The sequence below is a fragment of the Kogia breviceps genome, chromosome 13 (genome assembly GCF_026419965.1).
Source record: "Kogia breviceps isolate mKogBre1 chromosome 13, mKogBre1 haplotype 1, whole genome shotgun sequence".
NCBI lineage: Eukaryota > Metazoa > Chordata > Mammalia > Artiodactyla > Physeteridae > Kogia > Kogia breviceps.
In genome coordinates, this window is record NC_081322.1 from 77,407,733 (window position 1) to 77,428,985 (window position 21,253).

At 40.4% G+C, this 21,253-nt stretch overlaps 1 protein-coding gene across 1 annotated transcript in view; it reads left to right on the forward strand.

The window, feature by feature from the left end:
• CCDC170 (coiled-coil domain containing 170) overlaps positions 1-21,253 on the forward strand; it is a 72,523-nt gene that overhangs the window by 22,352 nt on the left and 28,918 nt on the right. The window contains 3 exon segments of the mRNA XM_059083200.2: positions 2,116-2,301; positions 17,685-17,770; positions 17,772-17,985. Coding sequence (XP_058939183.1) covers positions 2,116-2,301; positions 17,685-17,770; positions 17,772-17,985 — 486 coding nt within the window.

Sequence of the window (21,253 nt, forward strand, 5' to 3'; positions counted from 1 at the left end):
CAGGCCTGGGGTCTGTCTGATACCCTCAAGGTGCTGGATTCAGCTCCTCCTCTTCCTTGTTGCTAAAATGTGACCAGGAGCCTGGCAATAAAAGTCCACTTCACATTGTAGTTTGGAGGGTTACCTTTAAAGCCAAGGGGTGGGGAAAAGAAAAGGAAATTAAGAAGCTTCTTCTTTCAGGCACCCTCTCCCTCATCAGAGACAATCTCCAGGTGCTCATCTGGGTGTTAATACTGTATTAATCTTGCCTTTTTGTATTCTGTACTTCGAATGCTTTGACATCTGGGGCCTTGTTGGCCCAGGAAGGACTGGGTCCCAGGATTCGCCAGTTCCTAGTAAATGACTCTCCTGGGTGCACAGCTTTCATATGCAAACCAGCCAATACAGAGCCCATACCCCAGCCACTTCTTCTACCAGGCTTTTATACTCTGACCACTATCCAACTAATCACCCCAGGGTCAGGTGCCAGACAACTAGAGATGGCTCCTACCCTCCAGAACCCACTGGAATTACTCAAATTAGGCACTTCTAAACTTGCTTACCCTGCCTCACCCATTTGCTCCTGTGGAAAACATGTTTTCCCCTGGCTCTCTCCATCTCCGGACCAGCCCAGGTGCTCCCTGGGTGGCCCTGCATGGCACCGTGTGCACCTTCCTCTCAGAAACTGTGAGTAACACAGTTTCAGTGTCTCCTGATCTATTGGCCTCACCATACTTGAATGATAATACAACCTATATTTTTAAACAGATACCGGGACCTTAGAGTTTTAGCATCCCAATCACCTGAGGAGGTCCCTGTCTTAAAAAAAAAAAAACAACCAAAAATCTCACTGGCCAAGAGCAAAAAGGCTACTGTCTTGAACACTCACTAGGTGTTCCCCTGAGAAGGTGAACAAAACCACTGCAATTTCAAAGCCATTCCCTTACTTTTATCGCCCTTATAACCACATGTACACACACACACTCTAAGGAAACAGTAGAAAAGAAGGGATTCCTCATTGGACATTCATTCATCCATTTCCCATACATCTAGTGAGTGATTACAGTATGCTAGACACTGTTCTGGGTGCTGGGATACAGCAGTGAATGAGACAACACTGAGTCTGTGCCCTCCTAGAGCTTCCACTGTTGTGGTTAAAGATGCTGAGGAAATGAACACATATCCAGTATGATCCCATGTAATAAAAGGTGCAAAGAAGAAAGCCAAATCAGGATATGGGGAGAGAGAGTGAAGCAGGCTAGAGGCACGGGACGCTACTTCAGGTAGACGGGCCGAGGAGTGCCCCTCTGAGATGCAGACTTTGAAAGGATGTTGGAGAGGAATCATACGAATATGAGGAAAAGTGTTCAAGAGAGAGGGAACAGCACTGAGTCAGGAGCAGGGCACCATGTTGGCAAATTGCTGAGGCTAAAAGGTATGTCACTTCCCCTGACTGTCCTAACACAAATGCTGACCCCGTCATGAGGAGTTTCGGGTCTTTCTCCAGGCATCCTTGAGCTGTCTGTGTGGCTGTTTCCCTGGGGCCAAGGAGCCTGGTTGGTTTTATTTTCCCTCCTTGTAAATCATGCAAGTCTTATTCTCTCAGCTAACCCCTCGAATACATTGTTTGCGCATGTTATTCAGGATTTTTCTATGCTTATATTAATAAGAAGGATTTTCTTTTTAAAAAAGAGAGTACTGCTTTCTTCTCTGTCTGTCCCCACCCTGTGCCAGGTAACGCCTTGCAGGCAGTTGGTGCCAGTGGATGTGGGCTGAATAGAACGCACTTGCTTCCTTGCCTGCTGTAACTCTCTCTGTAAGAACATCACCGGCCATTGAGTATTTAGCAGCCAGGGACTTGTTGATGCTTGTTCTGTCTGGAAGCTTTTGGCTGAACTCTCATCATTGTTGCCTTGTAGCTACCTGTTGATTAATTTTAATTTGACCACTGGTCTGCACATAACAAGAGCATTTAGAGGCTGCCTTTGAAAAAGTTATCTTTTGAGTGGATGGAGGGATAGCTCTTTTCCTGTTTTCATGTGATAGTGCAATCATTGGGGTTTATAGATCAGAATTGCTTAGAGTGGTATGAAATTATTAATTTTTATGGGACAGCTGTAATTGCTTTCTCTTCAGCTTGGAGAGCTGTGCAAGGAAAATGCATTGGTGAAAGGAAAAATTGTTACTCTTGAAGAGACTAAAAATGTCCATGAGATGGAGGCAAAAGCTAGCAGAGAAACAATCATGAGGCCGGCTTCAGAAGTAAACAGAGAGCAGAAAAAAGCTGCCTCCTGTGTTGAAGAGAGAGACAAGCTGAACCAGGTACAGTATGTGGAGAGTGTGTGTGTGTGTGCATCTGTGATCATGTTTATGAAGCAGAAATTGAAAGCCAGATGTGGATGAGCACGCTAGTGTTATTGACTGCAATTGCAAAGGCTCCTCTCAGCAGGATGTCTGGGGCCCCATGGGAGTCAGTGACCCGATCTGGCCATTGGATACAGTTTTTTTCTAATTAGAAAAAAAGAAATACAAAACACTTAAAAGTAAAAAGTTTGTAGCTAATACGTCTTATTTGGTTAAACTGTAAGGATTTCAAAATTTTTAAATTAATTTTTGAACAAATAGGTAATGCATTCACAAGATACAAAATTCTAAATGGACACAGGGGAATGTGATGAGAAGTTATCCCACAATCCCTTCCCCCCCAGCCACCCAGTTGGTCTCTCTAGAGGCAACCTGTTAACAACATCATATACACCTTTCTAGAAATAGTCTACATATATATATGCATATGTTTATTCTTTTTATTTATTTTTAACACAAATGGCAACATACTCTGCACCTCTATGTTTTTCTTTTTATTTCCTTTAAAAAAATTGGTAAGACACTACACACTATTATACACAAGGCTGCTATGAATAATCTATCAGTTCTCATATGTGAGACTATATCAGCAAGACAAAAATCCTAGAAGTAGACTTCCTTGGTCAAAGGATCTGGGGTTTGTAATTTTGAGAGATATTGCCAAAGGGAAGTGACTCTTTTTTTTTTTTTTTTTTTTTTGGTACGCGGGCCTCTCACTGTTGTGGCCTCTCCCAATGCGGAGCACAGGCTCCGGACGTGCAGGCTCAGCGGCCACGGCTCACGGGCCCAGCCGCTCCGCGGCATGTGGGATCTTCCAGGACCCGGGCACGAACCCGTGTTCCTTGCATCGGCAGGCGGACTCTCCACCACTGCACCACCAGGGAAGCCCCGGAAGTGACTCTTAATTCCAAACTTTTATTTATCCAGTGAATTGCTTTACCTTTTATTTAAATTAGCTGGAGCCTGTTTGAGCATGGGAATTAATACTGTATTTTTTGAACGCTATATAATCCTTTAATTATATTTTTAAAATTGTGTGTCAAGGAAACTAATTATGGGATTAATAATAACAATTAATTTCCAAAAGCAAAAGTGAGCTAGTGCAATCAGTTAGTAAAATACGTAGGAGAAAGTGGAAGAGTAAAGGAGATGGAGTTTAAAATTAAGAGATGACTAATGCTGAAAAAGAGAGGCTCCATGAAGGGTGAAGTTTCAGTGGTGTCCCACAGGCTGTGACGGGGGTTCTGGAGCTGGCGGGGTGCAGTAGAAGGGGCCATCTTTGTGGGATCATCTCTTAGGTCTTCCAGGTCTACAGTGACCTCACTGCTAAGCTGAGGTGAGATGGGAAGTTGGAATATGAAAGTGATCCACAGTAATGATAATAATTTCTCTTTCCCCCAGTTCTCTGTATCAAAAGCCCTTCTTACCACTGGATTTCTTCTTCTGTCACATTAACTTTGTGAAATGAGTAAACATTTTATCACTGTTATCAAGTCACTTCAACATTTGAGCACCTTGTCTTAGTCTACTTCGGCTATTATAATAAAATGCCATACACTGGGTGGCTTAAAAAACAGACATTTATTTCTTGTAGTTCTGGAGGCTGGGAGGTAATTACATTTAGTGACCTCATCTAAATGCAATTACCTCTCAATGGTCCCAGCTCCAGACACCATCACGTTGGATGCTAGGGCTTCAGCATATGAATTTTGAGGAGACACAATTCAAATAACTCAATTATTTTTCTCCAGATTTTTCTTACAAAAAATTTCAAACATGTATAGACAGGAATACAATGAACATCCATTTATTACCCACCCAAATGCAACAGTTGTTAGCATTTTGCTGTATTTGCTTTATTACTTTGTATACACACACAAAATAGGTTTAGACATCATATGTATTGTTTCTGACTACAGCAGCATATATATTCTAAGAATAAGGACGTTACCGTACATAATCACAATACCATTATCACATCTAAAAGTCAACAATAATGCCACGATATCATCCTTGGAGGTTATCAGACCCACATGTGTTTGGTACTCCTTAAGAGGAGTAATTTAATCCCCCTCCCCTTGTGGGCTGGGTGAACTGACGCACTTCCAGTGAGTGGAATATGTCAGAAGTGGTGGGATCTCACTTATGAGGCTGGGCTGTGAAAACACTGTGGCTTTTGTCTTAGACACACTCTCTTGAATTCCCTTGCATCATTGCTTTTGAGGAACACCAGCTGTCATGGGGTGGGGCACTCGGGTAGCCAGTTGCATGGCCCAGGTGCCCAGGAACCGAGGCCTATCAGCTACCATGTGAGTGAGCTTGGAAGTGAATCCTCCTTCAGATGATCTTGAGATGACAGGAGTGCTGGTCAACAGCTTGGCTATAACCTTCTGAGAGACCTTGAGTCAGAAGCACCCAGCTAAGTCAGTCCCAGATTTCTGGCCCATAGTGCTGTGAGATAATAAACGTTTGTTGTGTTAAGCCACTCAGTTTGGGCTGATTTGTTACACAGCAATAGATAATCAATAACTAGCTAATATTGACATTCACATTTCATCATTTTCTACAAGAATGTCTTTTATAGCTGTTTTCTTCCCCAAATTGGGGCTCAGTCTAGGTTCATTCATTGCATTTATTTGTTATGTTTAGCCTTTTATAGTTTTTCAGAAAATATTATTGACTTGTACGGAGTACAGAGCAGTGGTCTGATTGTTTCTTCAAGATGTTATTTAACTTGCTTATCTATGCCCTATACACTTAAAGTTGGATCTAGGGGCTGTATTGGATTCAGGTTAGACCTTTTTAAAAAAAAATGAATCAATTAATTTTTGTCTGTGTTGGGCCTTCGTTGCTGCACATGGGCTTTCTCTAGCTGCGGCGAACAGGGGCTACTCTTTGTTGTGGTGTGTGGGCTTCTCACTGTGGTGGCTTCTCTTGTCACTGAGCACGGGCTCTAGGCATGCGGGCTTCAGTAGCTGTGGCATGCGGGCTCAGTAGTTGTGGCTCGTGGGCTCTAGAGCACAGGCTCAGTAGTTGTGGTGCACGGGCTTAGTTGCTCTGTGGCATGTGGAATCTTCCCGGACCAGGGATTGAACCTGTGTCCCCTGCATTGGCAGGCAGATTCTTAACCACTGCACCACCAGGGAAGTCCCCAGGTTAAACCTTTTGGGGAAGAATATTTCAAAGCTAAAGTTGTATACTTCATATTGCATTGCATTAGAAACAGATAGTGTTAGATTTTTCTGTTGTTGATGAAACTAAGTTTGATTGCCCATATCTTTAGTGTAAAGGTACATTTTTTTCCCCTGCAGTTAAGTAAGATATCTGTGGGGTGATCATTGGCAGGTTATTTCTGTTCCGCATCAAGTTGACCTAGTGATATTATCATCCATTGTTTCTTTTCTGGATTAACTTACATCAGGGGTGGCAAAGTGGTAATATTCTAATTTCATCCTTCCTTCTACTTATTAGTTGACATTCTTACGTAAAGAAAAGCTTTTTGTTTTATTACCTTTTATTTTCAGTTCTATGGACACATGGATTTTTATTTATTGATACTTACCATGTTATAATCAATTATTCTCCTTTTGGCTTTCCAATCCTCCATGTTTGGCTAGGATGAGTCCCTACAAGATGCTCTCCCTGACCTTATAACCTGACTCCTTTAGTCTTTCAATGCTTCCTTGCCTTTTGACAGAAGACGATATCTTAGGCTCACTTACAATTTTCAGACCACAGAACTAAAAGCAGCCTATTCTCTATGGGGCTTTGACTCTTTTTACTGGGGAATGGTGCTTAGAAACCAAGATTCAGGCTTTAGGTGTGCTCATTGCTATTGGGGTGTCATTGCTTTCAGTGGACAGAGCTAGAAATACTTTTTTTAGTAATAAATTAATACTGGTATTTTAAATTAAAAGTACTATTCTAGAGTTAGTTAGAATATTACTTTTAATTAAAATTAATTAATTTAAAAATTAAAAAATAATTAATTTATGAATAAATTAATATCTTTTAACTTTATATTAGTATCTTTTGGATCCTAACAATAATATTTACTCATTTGCTTTGTCTTACAATATACAGAAAATTATTTCAAAATTACACTTCCAATATTCTACCTATAAGTAAACCTTCTTAGTGAAGTTTAAGACTCTCAGACTTTTTATGTTAATACTATCAGCAATCATTAGTATAATAGTCACCATTTATCAGTCACTTGCCACTAGCATAGTCATTTTTCTAAGTGCTCAGAGAGGTTATGTACTTTGCTCAAGTATGCACAGCTATTAACTGGCAAAGTGACTTGAACCCTGGTCATTATGTTGTTGTGCTTTTTTTTTTTTTTTTTTTTTTTGCGGTACGCGGGCCTCTCACTGCTGTGGCCTCTCCCACTGCGGAGCACAGGCTAGGCTCCGGACGCGCAGGCTCAGCGGCCATGGCTCACGGGCCCAGCCGCTCTGCGGCATGTGGGATCTTCCCAGACCGGGGCACGAACCCGTGTGCCCTGCATCGGCAGGCGGACTCTCAACCACTGCGCCACCAGGGAAGCCCTGTTGTTGTGCTTTTATCAGTAATCCCCTTTACATGTATATTCACAGCTACTTCCAACATACAAGTCTGGTGCCAAATACAATTTGTCAGTGGAACAATAAAAATACGTAGCTATGCAAATTTCCTCAGTGAATGAATGATTTTAATTTGATTATAGATAGTAGTTATTAAATTATCGAGCCTTGAAAATTATGAAGAATTGAGTTTGTCTATAAAAGTGCGTTTCTGGGGGCTTCCCTGGTGGCTCAGTGGTTGGGAGTCCATCTGCCGATGCAGGGGCACGGGTTCATGCCCCGGTCCCGGGGGATCCCACGTGCAGCGGAGTTGCTGGGCCCATGAGCCATGACCACTGAGCCTGCACGTCCGGAGCCTGTGCTCCACAACGGGAGAGGCCACAACAGTGAGAGGCCCGTGTACTGCAAAAAAAAGAAAAAAAAAAAAGTACGTTTCTGGAGATGAGCAGTAGGAAATGACAATGTATTGCAAGAGCACATTAACAATACAGAACTTATTACTCTTTTATATGTGTCTTTACTTGTAAATGACTGATGATGCAATGTTGTTCAGACTTGTGAAACACATTCACTTTGGGATCAAGTTTCTGCCAAAATAATACAAATTATTAAAAAAATATGGGCAATAAAAAACTTGAGGTCTTTAATAAAGTGCTCATTCATGGGATTATGACTCCAAAGATTTACTATTGAAAAACACTGTCAAGTGGTTTTACTCACACATTAACGGTTTCAAGAAGAGTTTTCATAATGCTTTCTAAAACTCTGTTTTTGAGGTTGGAAACTTACTTTATTAATGAAGTCCAGAATGACTGCAGAGGTAGAAGTATCCACGGGGCTGGGGTGCTATTTCTACCAAACTCAGCTTTTCTTATTACCTTGATGATTTTTTTTTAAGTTACTTTATGAAAATTCCCAAATAAAAATCCAGTTGATTTATTATACATATGGATAATATATTATTTGACAATCTTTAATAGTTAAAATTGCAGTACGTTTTAAAAAGTTTTATAGATTGGCACCTTTTATTGTTGTTGTTGTCTCGAAATAATCTAATGCTGAGAAAAGTAGTCACTTTATCTACATTAACCACACACGTTTCCTATAGATAAGACATTTCAGTCAGTGAATCAGAAATTAAACTTACATAATGGATTTAAAACAGCTTATTTTCCTTCACACTGTTCACATTTTCCTTAATTCTAGTGGCCAGAATTGAAGCTAGGAAAGAATATTGGTTTTGGAGTCAGCAGGCTTGGTTTGGAAGGATGTCCCTTCTGCTTTCGTGGTTTGTTGTCTACAGCAGCCTGTGTAAGAGGGGAGAGGCTAAGAGAGACACACTGAGCAGGGTGGCTCAGAGGCGAGGCTCTTGGGTTTTTAATATAGGCTCCAGAATCATTTGGCTCTGTGATCTGAGGCATATGACTTTACCTCTTTGAACTTCAGTTTCTTGTATGTAAAATGGGAAAATAATTTAAGGATTTACCTCTTAACAGTTATCGTTAGGATTGAATGATGTAATCTACATATGGTACTCAAGACAAGCCCAGCACATAATTGATGCTCAGTGTTTTAATTTCCTTTTCATAGTTATTTACTTTTATCTAGGGATTAAAATAAATGTATGGTTATTTTAAGAGTACAGACATATGGAAAGAGTTCCTGGAAGTGAGAAATTATCAGACAGGATAAATTACTAAAGAAGTTAAAGATCTCTTTATAATCATAGAATCACAATGTTGGAAGTGACCCTAAGGTCTTTTAGAATCTAGATCATCTAACTCTCTCTTTGAAATAAGAATCAGCTCTAAAATGTCCCTGTCTGGCTAGTACCCAGCCTTCCCTGGAACTCCAGAGGCAGGGAACTCACAGGAGGTCCACCTCCTCTGTGCAGTCTTAATTGTTTGACAGTTCTTCACTGTAGCAAGTCAGGATTCACATCCTCATCCTGGTTCTCTCTTTTTTTCCAGTTTTATGGAGATATATTCGCTATACAGTACTGTATAAGTTTAAGATGTAGAGCATTATGGTTTGACTTATATACATCGTGAAATGATTACACAGTAAGTTTAGTGAACATCCATCATCTCGTATAGATACAAAATTAAAGAAATAGAAAATTTTTTCCTTGTGATGAGAACTCTTAGGATTTACTGTCTTAACAACTGTCCCGTATAACATACGACAGCATTCATTATACTTATCATGTTGTATATCACATCCCTAGGATTTATTTGTCTTTTAAGTGGGAGTTTGTACCTTTTGACTGCCTTCATCCAATTCTCCCTTCCCCTACCTCCCACCCCTGGTAACCGATGAGTTTATTTTTTTGTGTGTGCTAGGCGGGCCTCTCACTGTTGTGGCCTCTCCCGTCGCGGGGCACAGGCTCCGGACGCGCAGGCTCAGCGGCCATGGCTCACGGGCCCAGCCGCTCTGCGGCACGTGGGATCTTCCCGGACCGGGGCACGAACCCGTGTCCCCTGCATTGGCAGGCGGACTCTCAACCACTGCGCCACCAGGGAAGCCCAGTTTGTTTGTTTTTGAAGTATATTTGTCCTACAACACTATGTTAGTTCCTGTTATACAACATAGTGATTTGATATATCTGTACATTTCAAAATGATCATCATGGTAAGTCTATTTGCTGTCAGTCACAATAAAAGGATATTACATAATTATTGATTATATTCCCCAATGTACATTTCATACCCGTGACTCATTTAATTTGCAGCTGGAAGTTTGTACATCTTAGTCCCCCTCACCTACTTCTTTCCTTCTCTCATCCCCCTACCCTCTGGCAACCACCTGTTTGTTCTCTGTATCTGTGACTCCATTTCTGTTTTGTTATGTCTGTTCATTTGTTTTTTAGATTGCACATATAAATGGAATCACACAGTGATTCTGTGTCTTTCTCTGTCTGACTTACTTCACTTAGCATAACACCCCGTAGGTCCATCCATGTTGTTGCAAATGGCAAGATTTCATTCTTTTTTTTATAGCTGAGTTTATAGCTGAGTTATATACATTCTTTTCTTATAGCTCAGTTTATAGCTGAGTTATATATATATATATATATAAAATGTTTATATATATATATATATAAAATGTTTATATATATATATATATAAAATGCTGCAAGGAACATAGGGGTGCATATATCTTTTCTAATTAGTAGTTTCATTTTCGTTGGATAAATATCCAGAAGTGGAATTGCTGGATGATATGGTTGTTCAATTTTAAATTTTTTGAGGAATCTCCATATTGTTTTCCACAGAGGCTGAACCAATTTACATTCCACCAACTGTGAACAAGGGTTCCCTTTTCTCCACATCCTCACCAACACTTGCTATTTGTTGTCTTATTGATAATAACTGTACCGACTGGTGAGAAGTAATATCTCATTGTGGTTTTGATTTTCAATAGTGATGTTGAGCATCTTTTCATGGATCTGTCGGCCATCTGTATGTCTTTTTGTAAAAATGTCTATTCAGGTCCTCTGCCCATTTTTCAATCTAATTGTTCTCTCTTTTTTTTTTTTTTTTGATGTTGAGTTGTGTCAGTTCTTTGTTTATTTTGGCTTTTAACCTGTTAAAAGATTTATTGTTTGCAGATATCTTCTTCCATTCAATAGGCTGCCTTTTCATTTTGTGGATAGTTTCCTTTGCTGTGCAGCAGCTTTTTAGTTTGATGTAGTCCCATTTGTTTCTTTTTTATTTTGTTTCCCTTGCTTGAGGAGACAGGTCCAAAAAAATATTACTAAGACTGATGTCAAAGAGCATATAGCCTATGTTTTTTTTCTAGAAGTTTTATGGTTTCAGGTCTTACATTTAGGTTTTTAATCCATTTTGAATTTATTCTTGTGTATGGTGTGAGGAAGTAGTCCAGTTTAATTCTTTTGCATGTAGCTGTCCAGTTTTTCCAACGCCATTTATTGAAGAGGCTGTCTTTTCCCCACAGTATATTCTTGCCTCCTTTGTTGTAGATTAATTGCCCATACAAATGTGAGTTTATTTCTGGGGTCTCTATTCTATTCCATTGATCTACATGACTGTTTTTGTGCCAGTACCACACAGTTTTGATTACTGTAGCTTTGCGTAATAGTTTGAAATCAGGGAGCATGATACCTCCAGCTTTTTCTCCTTTCTGAAGAAGGTTTTGACTATTTGAGGTCTTTTGTGTTTCCATACAAATTTTAGAATTATTTGTTCTAGTTCTGTGAAAAATACCATTGGTATTTTGATAGATATTGTGTTGAATTTGTAGAGTGCCTTGGGTAGTATGGTCATTTAAACAATATTATTCCAATCCATGAGCATGGTATATATTTTTTAATCTGTTTCTGTCATCTTTAGTTTATTTCATCAGTGTCTTATAATCTTCTGAATACAGGTCTTTTACCTCCTTAGATTTATTTCTAGATATTCTATTCTTTTCGATGTGATTGTAAATGGGATCATTTTCTTGATTTCTCTTCCCAATAGTTCATTGTTAGTATATAGAAATGCAACAGATTTTTGCATATTAATTTTGTATCCTACAACTTTACTGAATTCATTGATGAATTCCAGTAGTTTTTTGGTGGCATCTTTAGGATTTTCTATGTGTAGTATTATGTCATCTGCAAACATGACGGTTTTGCTTCTTCCTTTACAATCTGGATTCTTTTTCTTTCTTTTTCTTGTCTGATTGTTGTGGCTAAGACTTCCAATACTATGTTGAGTAAAAGTGGCAAGAGTGGGCATCTTTATCTTGTTCCAGATCCTAGAGGAAATGCTTTCAGATTTTCACCATTGAGTATGATGTTAGCTGTGGGCTTGTCATATATATGGCCTTTATTATGTTGAGGTATGTTCCCTCTATGCCCACTCTCTGGAGAGGTTTTTTTTAATCATAAACGGATGTTGAATTCTGTCAAAATCCTTTTCTGCATCTATTGAGATGATCATATGATTTTTATTTTTCAATATATTAATGTAGTATATAACACTGATGGATTTGGAGATGTTGAAACATCCTTGCATCCCTGGGATAAATCCCTGTTGATCATGGATATGATCCTTTTAATGTATTGTTAAAATTGATTTGCTAATTTATTGTTGACGATTTTTGCATCTATGTTTATCGGTGGTATTAGCCTGTAATTTTCTTTTTAGTGATTCTTTGTCTGGTTTTGGTATCAGGATAATACATGGCCTTGTGGAATGAGTTTGGAAGTGTTCCTTCCTTTGCAATTTTCTGAAACAATTCGAGAAGGATAGGTGTTAACTCTTCTCTAAATGTTTGGTAGAATTCACCTATGAAGCCATCTGATCCTGGAATTCTGTTTGTTGGAAGTTTTAAAAATCACTGATTCAATTTTATTACTGGTGTTTGGTCTGTTCATATTTTCTATTTCTTCCTGATTCAGTCTTGGAATATTGTATGGTTCTAGGAATTGGAGCTGGCTGAGTGGCCCAGGGTGTCCCAGAGCTGGTATTGGCTCCTTCATGTGTGGGCTGGGTCCTGACATGGCAGTTTCCTGGGTTGCAGTGGTCCTGGGTCTGTTGTCTGCCTGCTTGTGGGTGGGGTTGGTTCCTGGGGTGGCTGGCTGAGGGGCCCAAGGTATCTCAGAGCTGGTGTTGGCCTCCTAGTGGCTGTGGCCATGTAATATCAGCTGGCTGCGGGTCTTGGGGGTCCCAGGGCTAGTGCAAGTGCACAGGTGGGTGGGGCCTGGTCCTGGGCCTTCTGGTGGGTGGGCTAAGGGATTATGGGGTCCTAAGGCAGCCAGCCAGCCTATTAGTGGTGCTGTATCCCTTCCCAGCTAGCTACTTGGCCTGAGGCATCCCAGTACTGGTGCCAACAGGATGGTGGGTAGGTCTGGGTCCTGGCACTCATAAGCTAGAGGAGCTCACCATTCTAAAATGGTGAGTAATTAAAATGAAAATAAACACTAAAATAATATCTGCTCATATTATAAAAAATTAAAAATATTCATAAGGCTCCAAAGTAAAATTAAAAATCATCTCACCTTCCACTTCTAGCCTCACTTTACATTCTTGTTTTAACCTCTGATATTACCATTAAGACTTTAAAACAATACATGTCTGTTCCTGATTCAACAACCTGATATAGTATTTTTAGGTGTTCTGCTATGATATATGATGAATTTAATGCCTCCTACTTTTTACTGCCATCATTCTGCATTCCAGTTTTAATTTTATTATTGTATTTACCTTGTCAAGGTTTGTAATATCTGTAACTATAATTAAGTTTTCAATGCTGTGTCCTTAGGTTCATTCAACACATTTAAAGTAAATTAAAACAGAATTTAAAATAACATGATTGCATAAAAATTTTATTATGGGTCTAATCCTAGCATGTGATGCAGAACTCATTCCATTTTGACAATGTCCCTCTTAAAATTTCAGCTGGGAACTGTCCATGGTCCTCCAGGCACAGTCTGACCAGTTCAGGGCAGAGCAGTACTGAAGTGAAGCCCAGGAACACACTGGCCTCATGGACAGTTAAATTTATTGTTAACTTGTATCGGGTTTGTCAATAATGGGAATTTCAAATTTAAGTTGAATTCTTATTATTTTCCAAGGTTGATAATGCCACTGGGACAGCTCAGATTTGGGAAAGGTCTTCCTCATTTTGAAGTAAAATGTTACTCTGCAGCTTCCACTCTAATAGATCATGGAATTACAGGGCCAAAGGATATTGTGCATATTACATGTTTTAGATATTTATATCAAAATTATACCTATTCACACTTCCACCAGCAATGTATGAGAGGACATGTTTGGGGGAATTTCTGAGTTTATTTGTTAATGTTAACTGCAGTAGGTAGAAATAACCAAAGAATTTTTAATTTTATGAAATTTGTCTAGGGTTGGATGAATTAAGCTCAAGCCAGAGGTTTTCTACCCTGATGATAATTAGTAATTTTAGTTTTGAGAGGCAGTTTGATCTCAGGCATATCCAAATCCATAGGATGGTTAGCAACATTGTACTAGGAATCAATTGTGTTTTAAAAACACAAACCTTTGAATGATTTCATTACTTAATGCATTTAACTGGGAAGTTAAATTGAACACCTTGATCATATTATTTACAAATGTTTTTGTTAAAAGTAATTGTGACGGGGTCATTATACATTTGTTGCATTAGTACCACTGAATCTAAAGATTTGTTAATTAAAAAAATTTTTTAAGTGATCACTGTCTCGATAGGGTCTGTGCTCATTTGCCAGTGCGATTTCTTCTGGGGAGGTCAGCCCTGATTTTGCTCTGAGGGAGCTACTTGTTTCTTGTTCTGCGTGTCAGTGTGCTCTGACAGCAGTCCCGAGGTCCTGGCCGGCGACACCAATGTCACATTACTTCAGTGTATCCTTGAGGTAGCCATGCAACCAGACTCCACTCTAGCCGCTGTCTCCCAATAGCTCTACAAGTAATTGCATTTGCAGTCTGAGGACATCTGTTTCCAGCAGATCGGCCGCATGCCTCTGAATTCTGAAGCGCTTAATCAGAGCACTGGGGGAGCAGGTCCCCAAGGCCTTGTCGCTGGCTCCTGAGTCTGCATTTCATATAAGAAACAGCATATAGTTCACTGGGCTGAAATGTGTCCAGGAAAAAAAAAAAATCTGACCTGCTGCCATGTGCCACTATATTCTATGACCACAAAACAATTTTCTGATTTTTATTAGACATAAGCATTGGTACTTTGGATTTGTTAAAGAAGACTGTTTTGACCCTGGTCTCTAAGGCAGTAAGAAAACAGTCTGATATTGGGGTGGAAAAAATTCCTCATAGCCGAAATATTTTAATTGTGTTTATTGGTCTCCTGGTGTAAGCTGCCAATTGATTAGTTTATTCCAAACTGACAGTAAGTCTATAGTACTCAAGTGTCTGATATATTTTTTGTGTATTTTTAGGATCTTTTGTAAATTCCTGGTTAAAAATATCTCTCCATTGGTCATGGAAACACCCCTCTTTTGCATTAGGGACTTTCTTTCTTTCTTTTTTTTTTTAACATCTTTATTGAAGTATAACTGTTCTACAATAGTGTGTTAGTTTCTCATTTACAACAAAGTGAATCAGTTATACATACACATATGTTCCCATACCTCTTCCCTCTTGCGTCTCCCTCCCTCCCACCCTCCCTACCCCACCCCTCTAGGTGGTCACAAAGCACAGAGCTGATCTCCCTGTGCTATGCGGCTGCTTCCCACTAGCTATCTCTTTTACATTTGGTAGTATATATAAGTCCATGCCGCTCTCTCACTTTGTCACATCCTACCCTTCCCCCTCCCCATATCCTCAAGTCCATGCTCTAGTAGGTCTGTGTTTTATTCCCGTCCTATCACTAATCTCTTCATGACATTTTTTTTCTTAGATTCCATATATATGTGTTAGCATACGGTATTTGTTTTTCTCCTTCTGACTTACTTCACTCTGTATGACAGACTCCAGGTCTATCCACCTCATTACAAATAACTCAGTTTCATTTCTTTTTATGGCTGAGGAATATTCCATTGTATATATGTGCCACATCTTCTTTATCCATTCATCTGTTGATGGACACTTAGGTTGCTTCCATGTCCTGGCTATTGTAAATAGAGCTGCAATGAACATTGTGGTATGTGACTCTTTTTGAATTATGGTTTTCTCAGGGTATATGCCCAGTAGTGGGATTGCTGGGTCATATGGTAGTTCTATTTGTAGTTTTTTAAGGAACCTCCATACTGTTCTCCACAGTGGCTGTATCAATTTACATTCCCACCAGCAGTGCAAGAGTGTTCCCTTTTCTCCACACCCTCTCCAGCATTTATTGTTTCTAGAGTTTTTGATGATGGCCAATCTGACCGGTGTGAGATGATATCTCATTGTAGTTTTGACTTTCTTTCAATGTAAAAGTTAATATGTAATTTCCTATCGAGTTTTAGAACTCTGAGGGGATTCGGATTAATTTTCATCCCTGCATCGTCGAATCTAGGACCTCAGTTTTCTAACCATACATTAGATGGTAGTTTCTAAGTAATACATGGGCCCAATTTATTATCGCCAATGCTCATACTAGTTACTCTAATTGAGCAGCTACTGTATTACTATCTGAAAAGAAATCTGTAAAGTGTTAAAATACTGTATTTGTGATAAAGTGTACATAATTTAATTAGCAGTAATAATGGGACTTCTCTGCACAGACGACTGGTTTGGAAAGGGAGTGGGGAAATGGAGCTGGTGCCAGGATCTGGAGAAGCAAAGCATTTCACAAACTAATTTCTATAATTAGTTTAGTTATTACATCTCTGAAAGGGGCAGCTTTCTCTAACTACCTACATCCACTCGATGACTTTTCATTCAAATTGATGCCCAAGACTTGCTTGATTAAAAAAAAAAAATCACCAGAAAAAAAAGGAAGATATTCTCTTTCTTTTTTAAAAAATAAAAAGTAGGAGGTAGCATTTCAAGTAACATTCTTCCTGTCTTCAAGCTCTAATGCAAAAGGGATTATTGCCTTTTAACTAGCAGCCTGAAATATTACTGGCCAGTTTAGATGTAGAATCTGTTATTAGAAGATATTGTTTCTTTTTAGTTATTTTTGCCCCTAACATACTATTTTAAATAAAAACCAAAAATATGCTTGCCATTTACCTAGACTACAGTATTATAGCAGTGCTGGCTAACCAACTGCTTAATCTTTTTTTTTTTTTTTTTTGTGGTACGCGGGCCTCTCACTGTTGTGGCCTCTCCCGTTGCGGAGCACAGGCTCCGGACGCACAGGCTCAGCGGCCACGGCTCACGGGCCCAGCTGCTTTGCGGCACGTGGGATCTTCCCGGACCAGGGCACGAACCCGCGTCCCCTGCATCGGCAGGTGGATTCTCAACCACTGCGCCACCAGGGAAGCCCTGCTTAATCTTATTTGATGTGAATTCACTTACTTTGGAACTTGATGTCCGCAAGTGTTTTTTTTTTTTTTAAATGAATTTTAAGGATATCCTTTTTATGCCTCTTTGGACCATTCTACATATAGTAAATAGAAGTAGGTGTACTGGTAACTTTCTCAATGCCCTTTCGTTTTACAAACCTAATCATACATATCATATTCTTTGAAATTATTCTTCTCAGTATGGTACTCTATCTCCCTCTAACTTTTAATCTGCCCACCCACCAAATGGCTACTCCTTTCTATTTCCTTTCTTCAGGTTCTATCAGTATTGGTTTTACTTTTATGAGACAGGGGGATACACAGTCAATGAATATTGAAAGAAGGATTTTACTCTCCTTTATACAATGATGTTTTATGATAATTCTACACTGTTATTTAAAATAGTTTTAAGGGGAGACATCTTCATTCAAATAACTTTAGTGACTTATTAGGACTCTGAGGGTTTACTGTTTACTCAACATCAATTTCCATTTATATGAAACTTAAGAACACATAGGCCTGTAAACACATTCTATATATGGATCGAATCTACTAGTAAGCCAATGATTTGTTTTTATGAACTCTCTCCAGAGGTCCACATAGAAAAGGCTTATATGTCAGTTTCCTTTTTTTTTTTCTAGCCCTGATTTTATATCACTTCTCTTTTTCAGACATCTAAATTTACCTAACATAGCTTTACAATTGAACAACTTTATGAAGAGAGGGTAGGGCACCTAAAAGTAAAAATGGAATGAGCCTTTCACCCTAACTCCTTGAACTCATTAGCAAGCAAGGTTAATGAGAAGCAAATGCAGGTTCCCCTCCTTGGCTGATGGTGCTATTGTCCTCACTTTCCGAAATTATTTTAGGACTTGCTCAGTGCTGTAGAGGCGAAAGAAGCTCTTGAAAGGGAAGTTAAGATCCTCCAAGAAAGGCCGCTTGCTGGCCAGCGGGTCTGAGCTGAGCCTCTTGAAGAGAAGCTCTCTGGAGTTGGAGAAGAGTTTGAAGGCCAGTGTGGATGCAGCCGCAGCCTCGCAGAGCCAGTACTCCTCATTTAGGGAGAAAGCTGCAGCCCTCCTGAGGAGCTGCTCGGGCACGCTTAGGCCCACGGAGGATGCCATACTGGAGAGGATTCTAGAAATAGGTGGCCGGGAAGAGAGCGGGAAACGTGTGAGTGGGTGATGGCTGCGTACAAGCTTCTTAAGGACAGTCAGCTCCTTCATCTAGCATACTCAGCAAGTGAGTGGGTTGTCTGAGTTAGTTAAAAGTAGCATTTAAATGTGGCTGTACTACTTTCAATTATATATTGTACTCCCGAAGCCTGACCGCATACTACCATGCGGGTTCTGGACTCAGAACTACCAGGGCTGAATCTTGGTCTCTACTGCACACTCACTTGCTCCAGATGTGACCTTGGGCAGGTTCCTGAGAGGACAGCCTCTGAGATTTTGTTTCCTGGCCTGCTGTACAGGAACAGCCCAGGGTCCACACCCCTTGTCTGAAACCCTTGGAGCTTGCTGTGGTTTTTGTGTTTTTTTTTTTTTTTTTCGGTACGCGGGCCTCTCACTGTTGTGGCCTCTTTCGTTGCGGAGCCCAGGCTCCGGACACGCAGGCTCAGCGGCCATGGCTCACGGGCCCAGCCGCTCCGCGGCACGTGGGATCTTCCCGGACCGGGGCACGAACCCGCATCCCCTGCATCGGCAGGCGGACTCTCAACCACTGCGCCACCAGGGAAGCCCTTGCTGTGGTTTTGAATTCAGAGATTTTCAGTGTTTAGGAAGGTAAAATTGTCCCCAGAAAGGTAATGGAGAAAGCACCCTTACACATCCCTCCTCAGTGGGGTCTAGGACAGCACCCCATAATCACCACATTCATCTTCTGTGACAAAAGCTGTGAGCAGCTCTGCTGCGTGGGACCCACCAAGACTGTGAGTAGCCTCGGTCGCTTCAGGTCAGGGTTTGTTGCCAAATCCTGTCAGGTCAAGCTTTGCCAGCAAATAACTTTCGGGAAAAATCCGTCAGCTTTCAGATCCTTTTGGATTTTGGAATTGTAGATAAGAATTCCTGGACCTGTAACTGTATCAGCCTCTTCAGGTTATTGTTTGTTGTAAGCATTAAATGAAAAAAAAATTGTTAGGAAGTCCTTAACACACTGTCTGGCAAATAGCAACAATAAACATTAACTATTGCTGCCCTGGCCCCTCCTCCTCTCTCTCCTCCTCTCCCCTTCTCTCCTCCTTTTCCTGATGTGTTGGTACCTGGAACAGTCTTTCAGGGGACCTATTTAACAAGTGGATTTAAAAATGGTTTAAATCACACATATGATTGAAGCTAGCTTAATTTTGTTACCTTATTTATATTATTAACAATTCTCATTTTCTATAAAGCTTTGCTTAGCTGAGTTAATTTCAGCCCACACTCTGTTTAAACTATCCTCAAATCCAGATTATTGAAGTCCTAATCAATGAGGTTTTAAGGTAAATAATATCCAAATTCTATGTATAATTCCATTAGGAACTATTTCTTCTATTGAGCTCATTTTTTTTTTTTTTTTTTTTTTTTTTTTGTGGTACGCGGGCCTCTCACTGTTGTGGCCTTTCCTGTTGCGGAGCACAGGCTCCGGACGCGCAGGCTCAGCGGCCATGGCTCACGGGCCCAGCCGCTCCGCGGCATGTGGGATCTTCCCGGACCGGGGCACGAACCCGTGTCCCCTGCATCGGCAGGCGGATTCTCAACCACTGCACCACCAGGGAAGCCCTATTGAGCTCATTTCTTTGCTTGAAAGGAGAAAATGCACTTTTCCTCCTTTTAATGATCCTAAAAAACTCAAAGTGATCACTAACTCAAAGTTTGGGGTTGCATTTGTAAATTTCCTTTAGTGATAAAACTCCTTTTAAAAAATAAATTTATTTATTTTTGGCTGCGTTGGGTCTTCGTTGCGGTGCACAGGCTTCTCATTGCGGCGGCTTCTCTTGTTGCGGAGCACGGGCTCAAGGCACATAGCCTTCAGTATTTGTAGCACGTGGGCTCAGTAGTTGTGGCTCGTGGGTCCTAGAGCGCGTGGGCTTCAGTAGTTGTGGTACACGGGCTTAGTTGCTCCATGGCATGTGGGATCTTCCTGGACCAGGGGTTGAACCCGTGTCCCCTGCATTGGCAGGCGGATTCTTAACCACTGCGCCACCAGGGAAGTCCCGATAAAACCTTTTTAATTCCCTTTAAAACTCTGCAAAATTCACATGTACTCCAGGAGCAGCCCTAGTGACTCCTTTGTTCAAGTGTAGGATTCTCTGTGGATATAAAATATTCACCCCTGTAACATGTGTGAGTCTCTGAGAGTGCAGTTTATCTTGTGCTGCTATACACATATAGGTCCTGGATTGGGGAAGGGAATTATTTACAGGACTGGGAAAAACTTCAAGTGACTTACCTTGAATAGTAATAGACGTACTTCAATAGCTAATGGATCTTTGCCATTTCATTTTATTGCTTCCCTCTTCTATTTTCCCAAATGTTTTCCTAAAAGTATTTTAATTCCAGCATGTGAAACATGGCATAAAGTTGTCAGCATGAAGTATATGTTTATTTTCTAAAGAAAAATGATGTAAATTGGTTAAGCTGGATATGCCTTCTCCCTCTCCTCATAAAAATGAGAATGATTCAGTGTTTTTAGTGCCTTTGTCCGCCTTTCCTACCCTGTAATTTTTTTCAATAGCCGCTCTCACTATTTAAAAGCCTGAAATCAAGCATATAGCTGGCATCTTGTGTGACTCACCTTCAAGTAAAATCAGGAGAAAATGGATTCCATATCTTGTCTTAGAAACGTTTCTGAAGAATGGGGGCTTTGAAGATGGATGGATCTGTTTGTTGAGGAGGCTGCAACGCCCTGCCAGCTGCCATAGATAAACACAGTCCACTGTTGAGTAATACCCTTGTGCTCCGGGCCTGGCAAATTCTCCCTTTCACCGTGACTCCTACTTACTGAACATTGCTTTTCTTGTTTACCTCTTCGCTATTCATTTTCACTCTCCTCTATTTGCAGTTCTGGGTAGAACTCAGGACACCACCCACACTTTTTCAGTAAGTCATTTCTACTTGTTCCATGCTTTTCTGATTATAACAAAATCTAATTTTCTTTTTAAATGCTTTACTGTATCTTAGAGCTGGGTGTCTCAGCTATTGACATTTTGAGCTGGATAATCCTTTGTTGTAAAGACCGTTCTGTGTATTGTAGGATGTATAGCAGCATCTCCAGCTTCTACCCACTAGATACCGATAGTACCTCCTCTTCTCGCCAATTTGTGACAAGCAAAGATGTCTCTAGACATTGCCAAATGTCCCTGTGGGGGTGGGGTGGGCGTTGAAATTGCCCCTAGTTGAAAACCACTCTCTTAGAGGAATGTTCTACTGTCGGGTTCCCAGGAACTCTAAATGAGTATTTC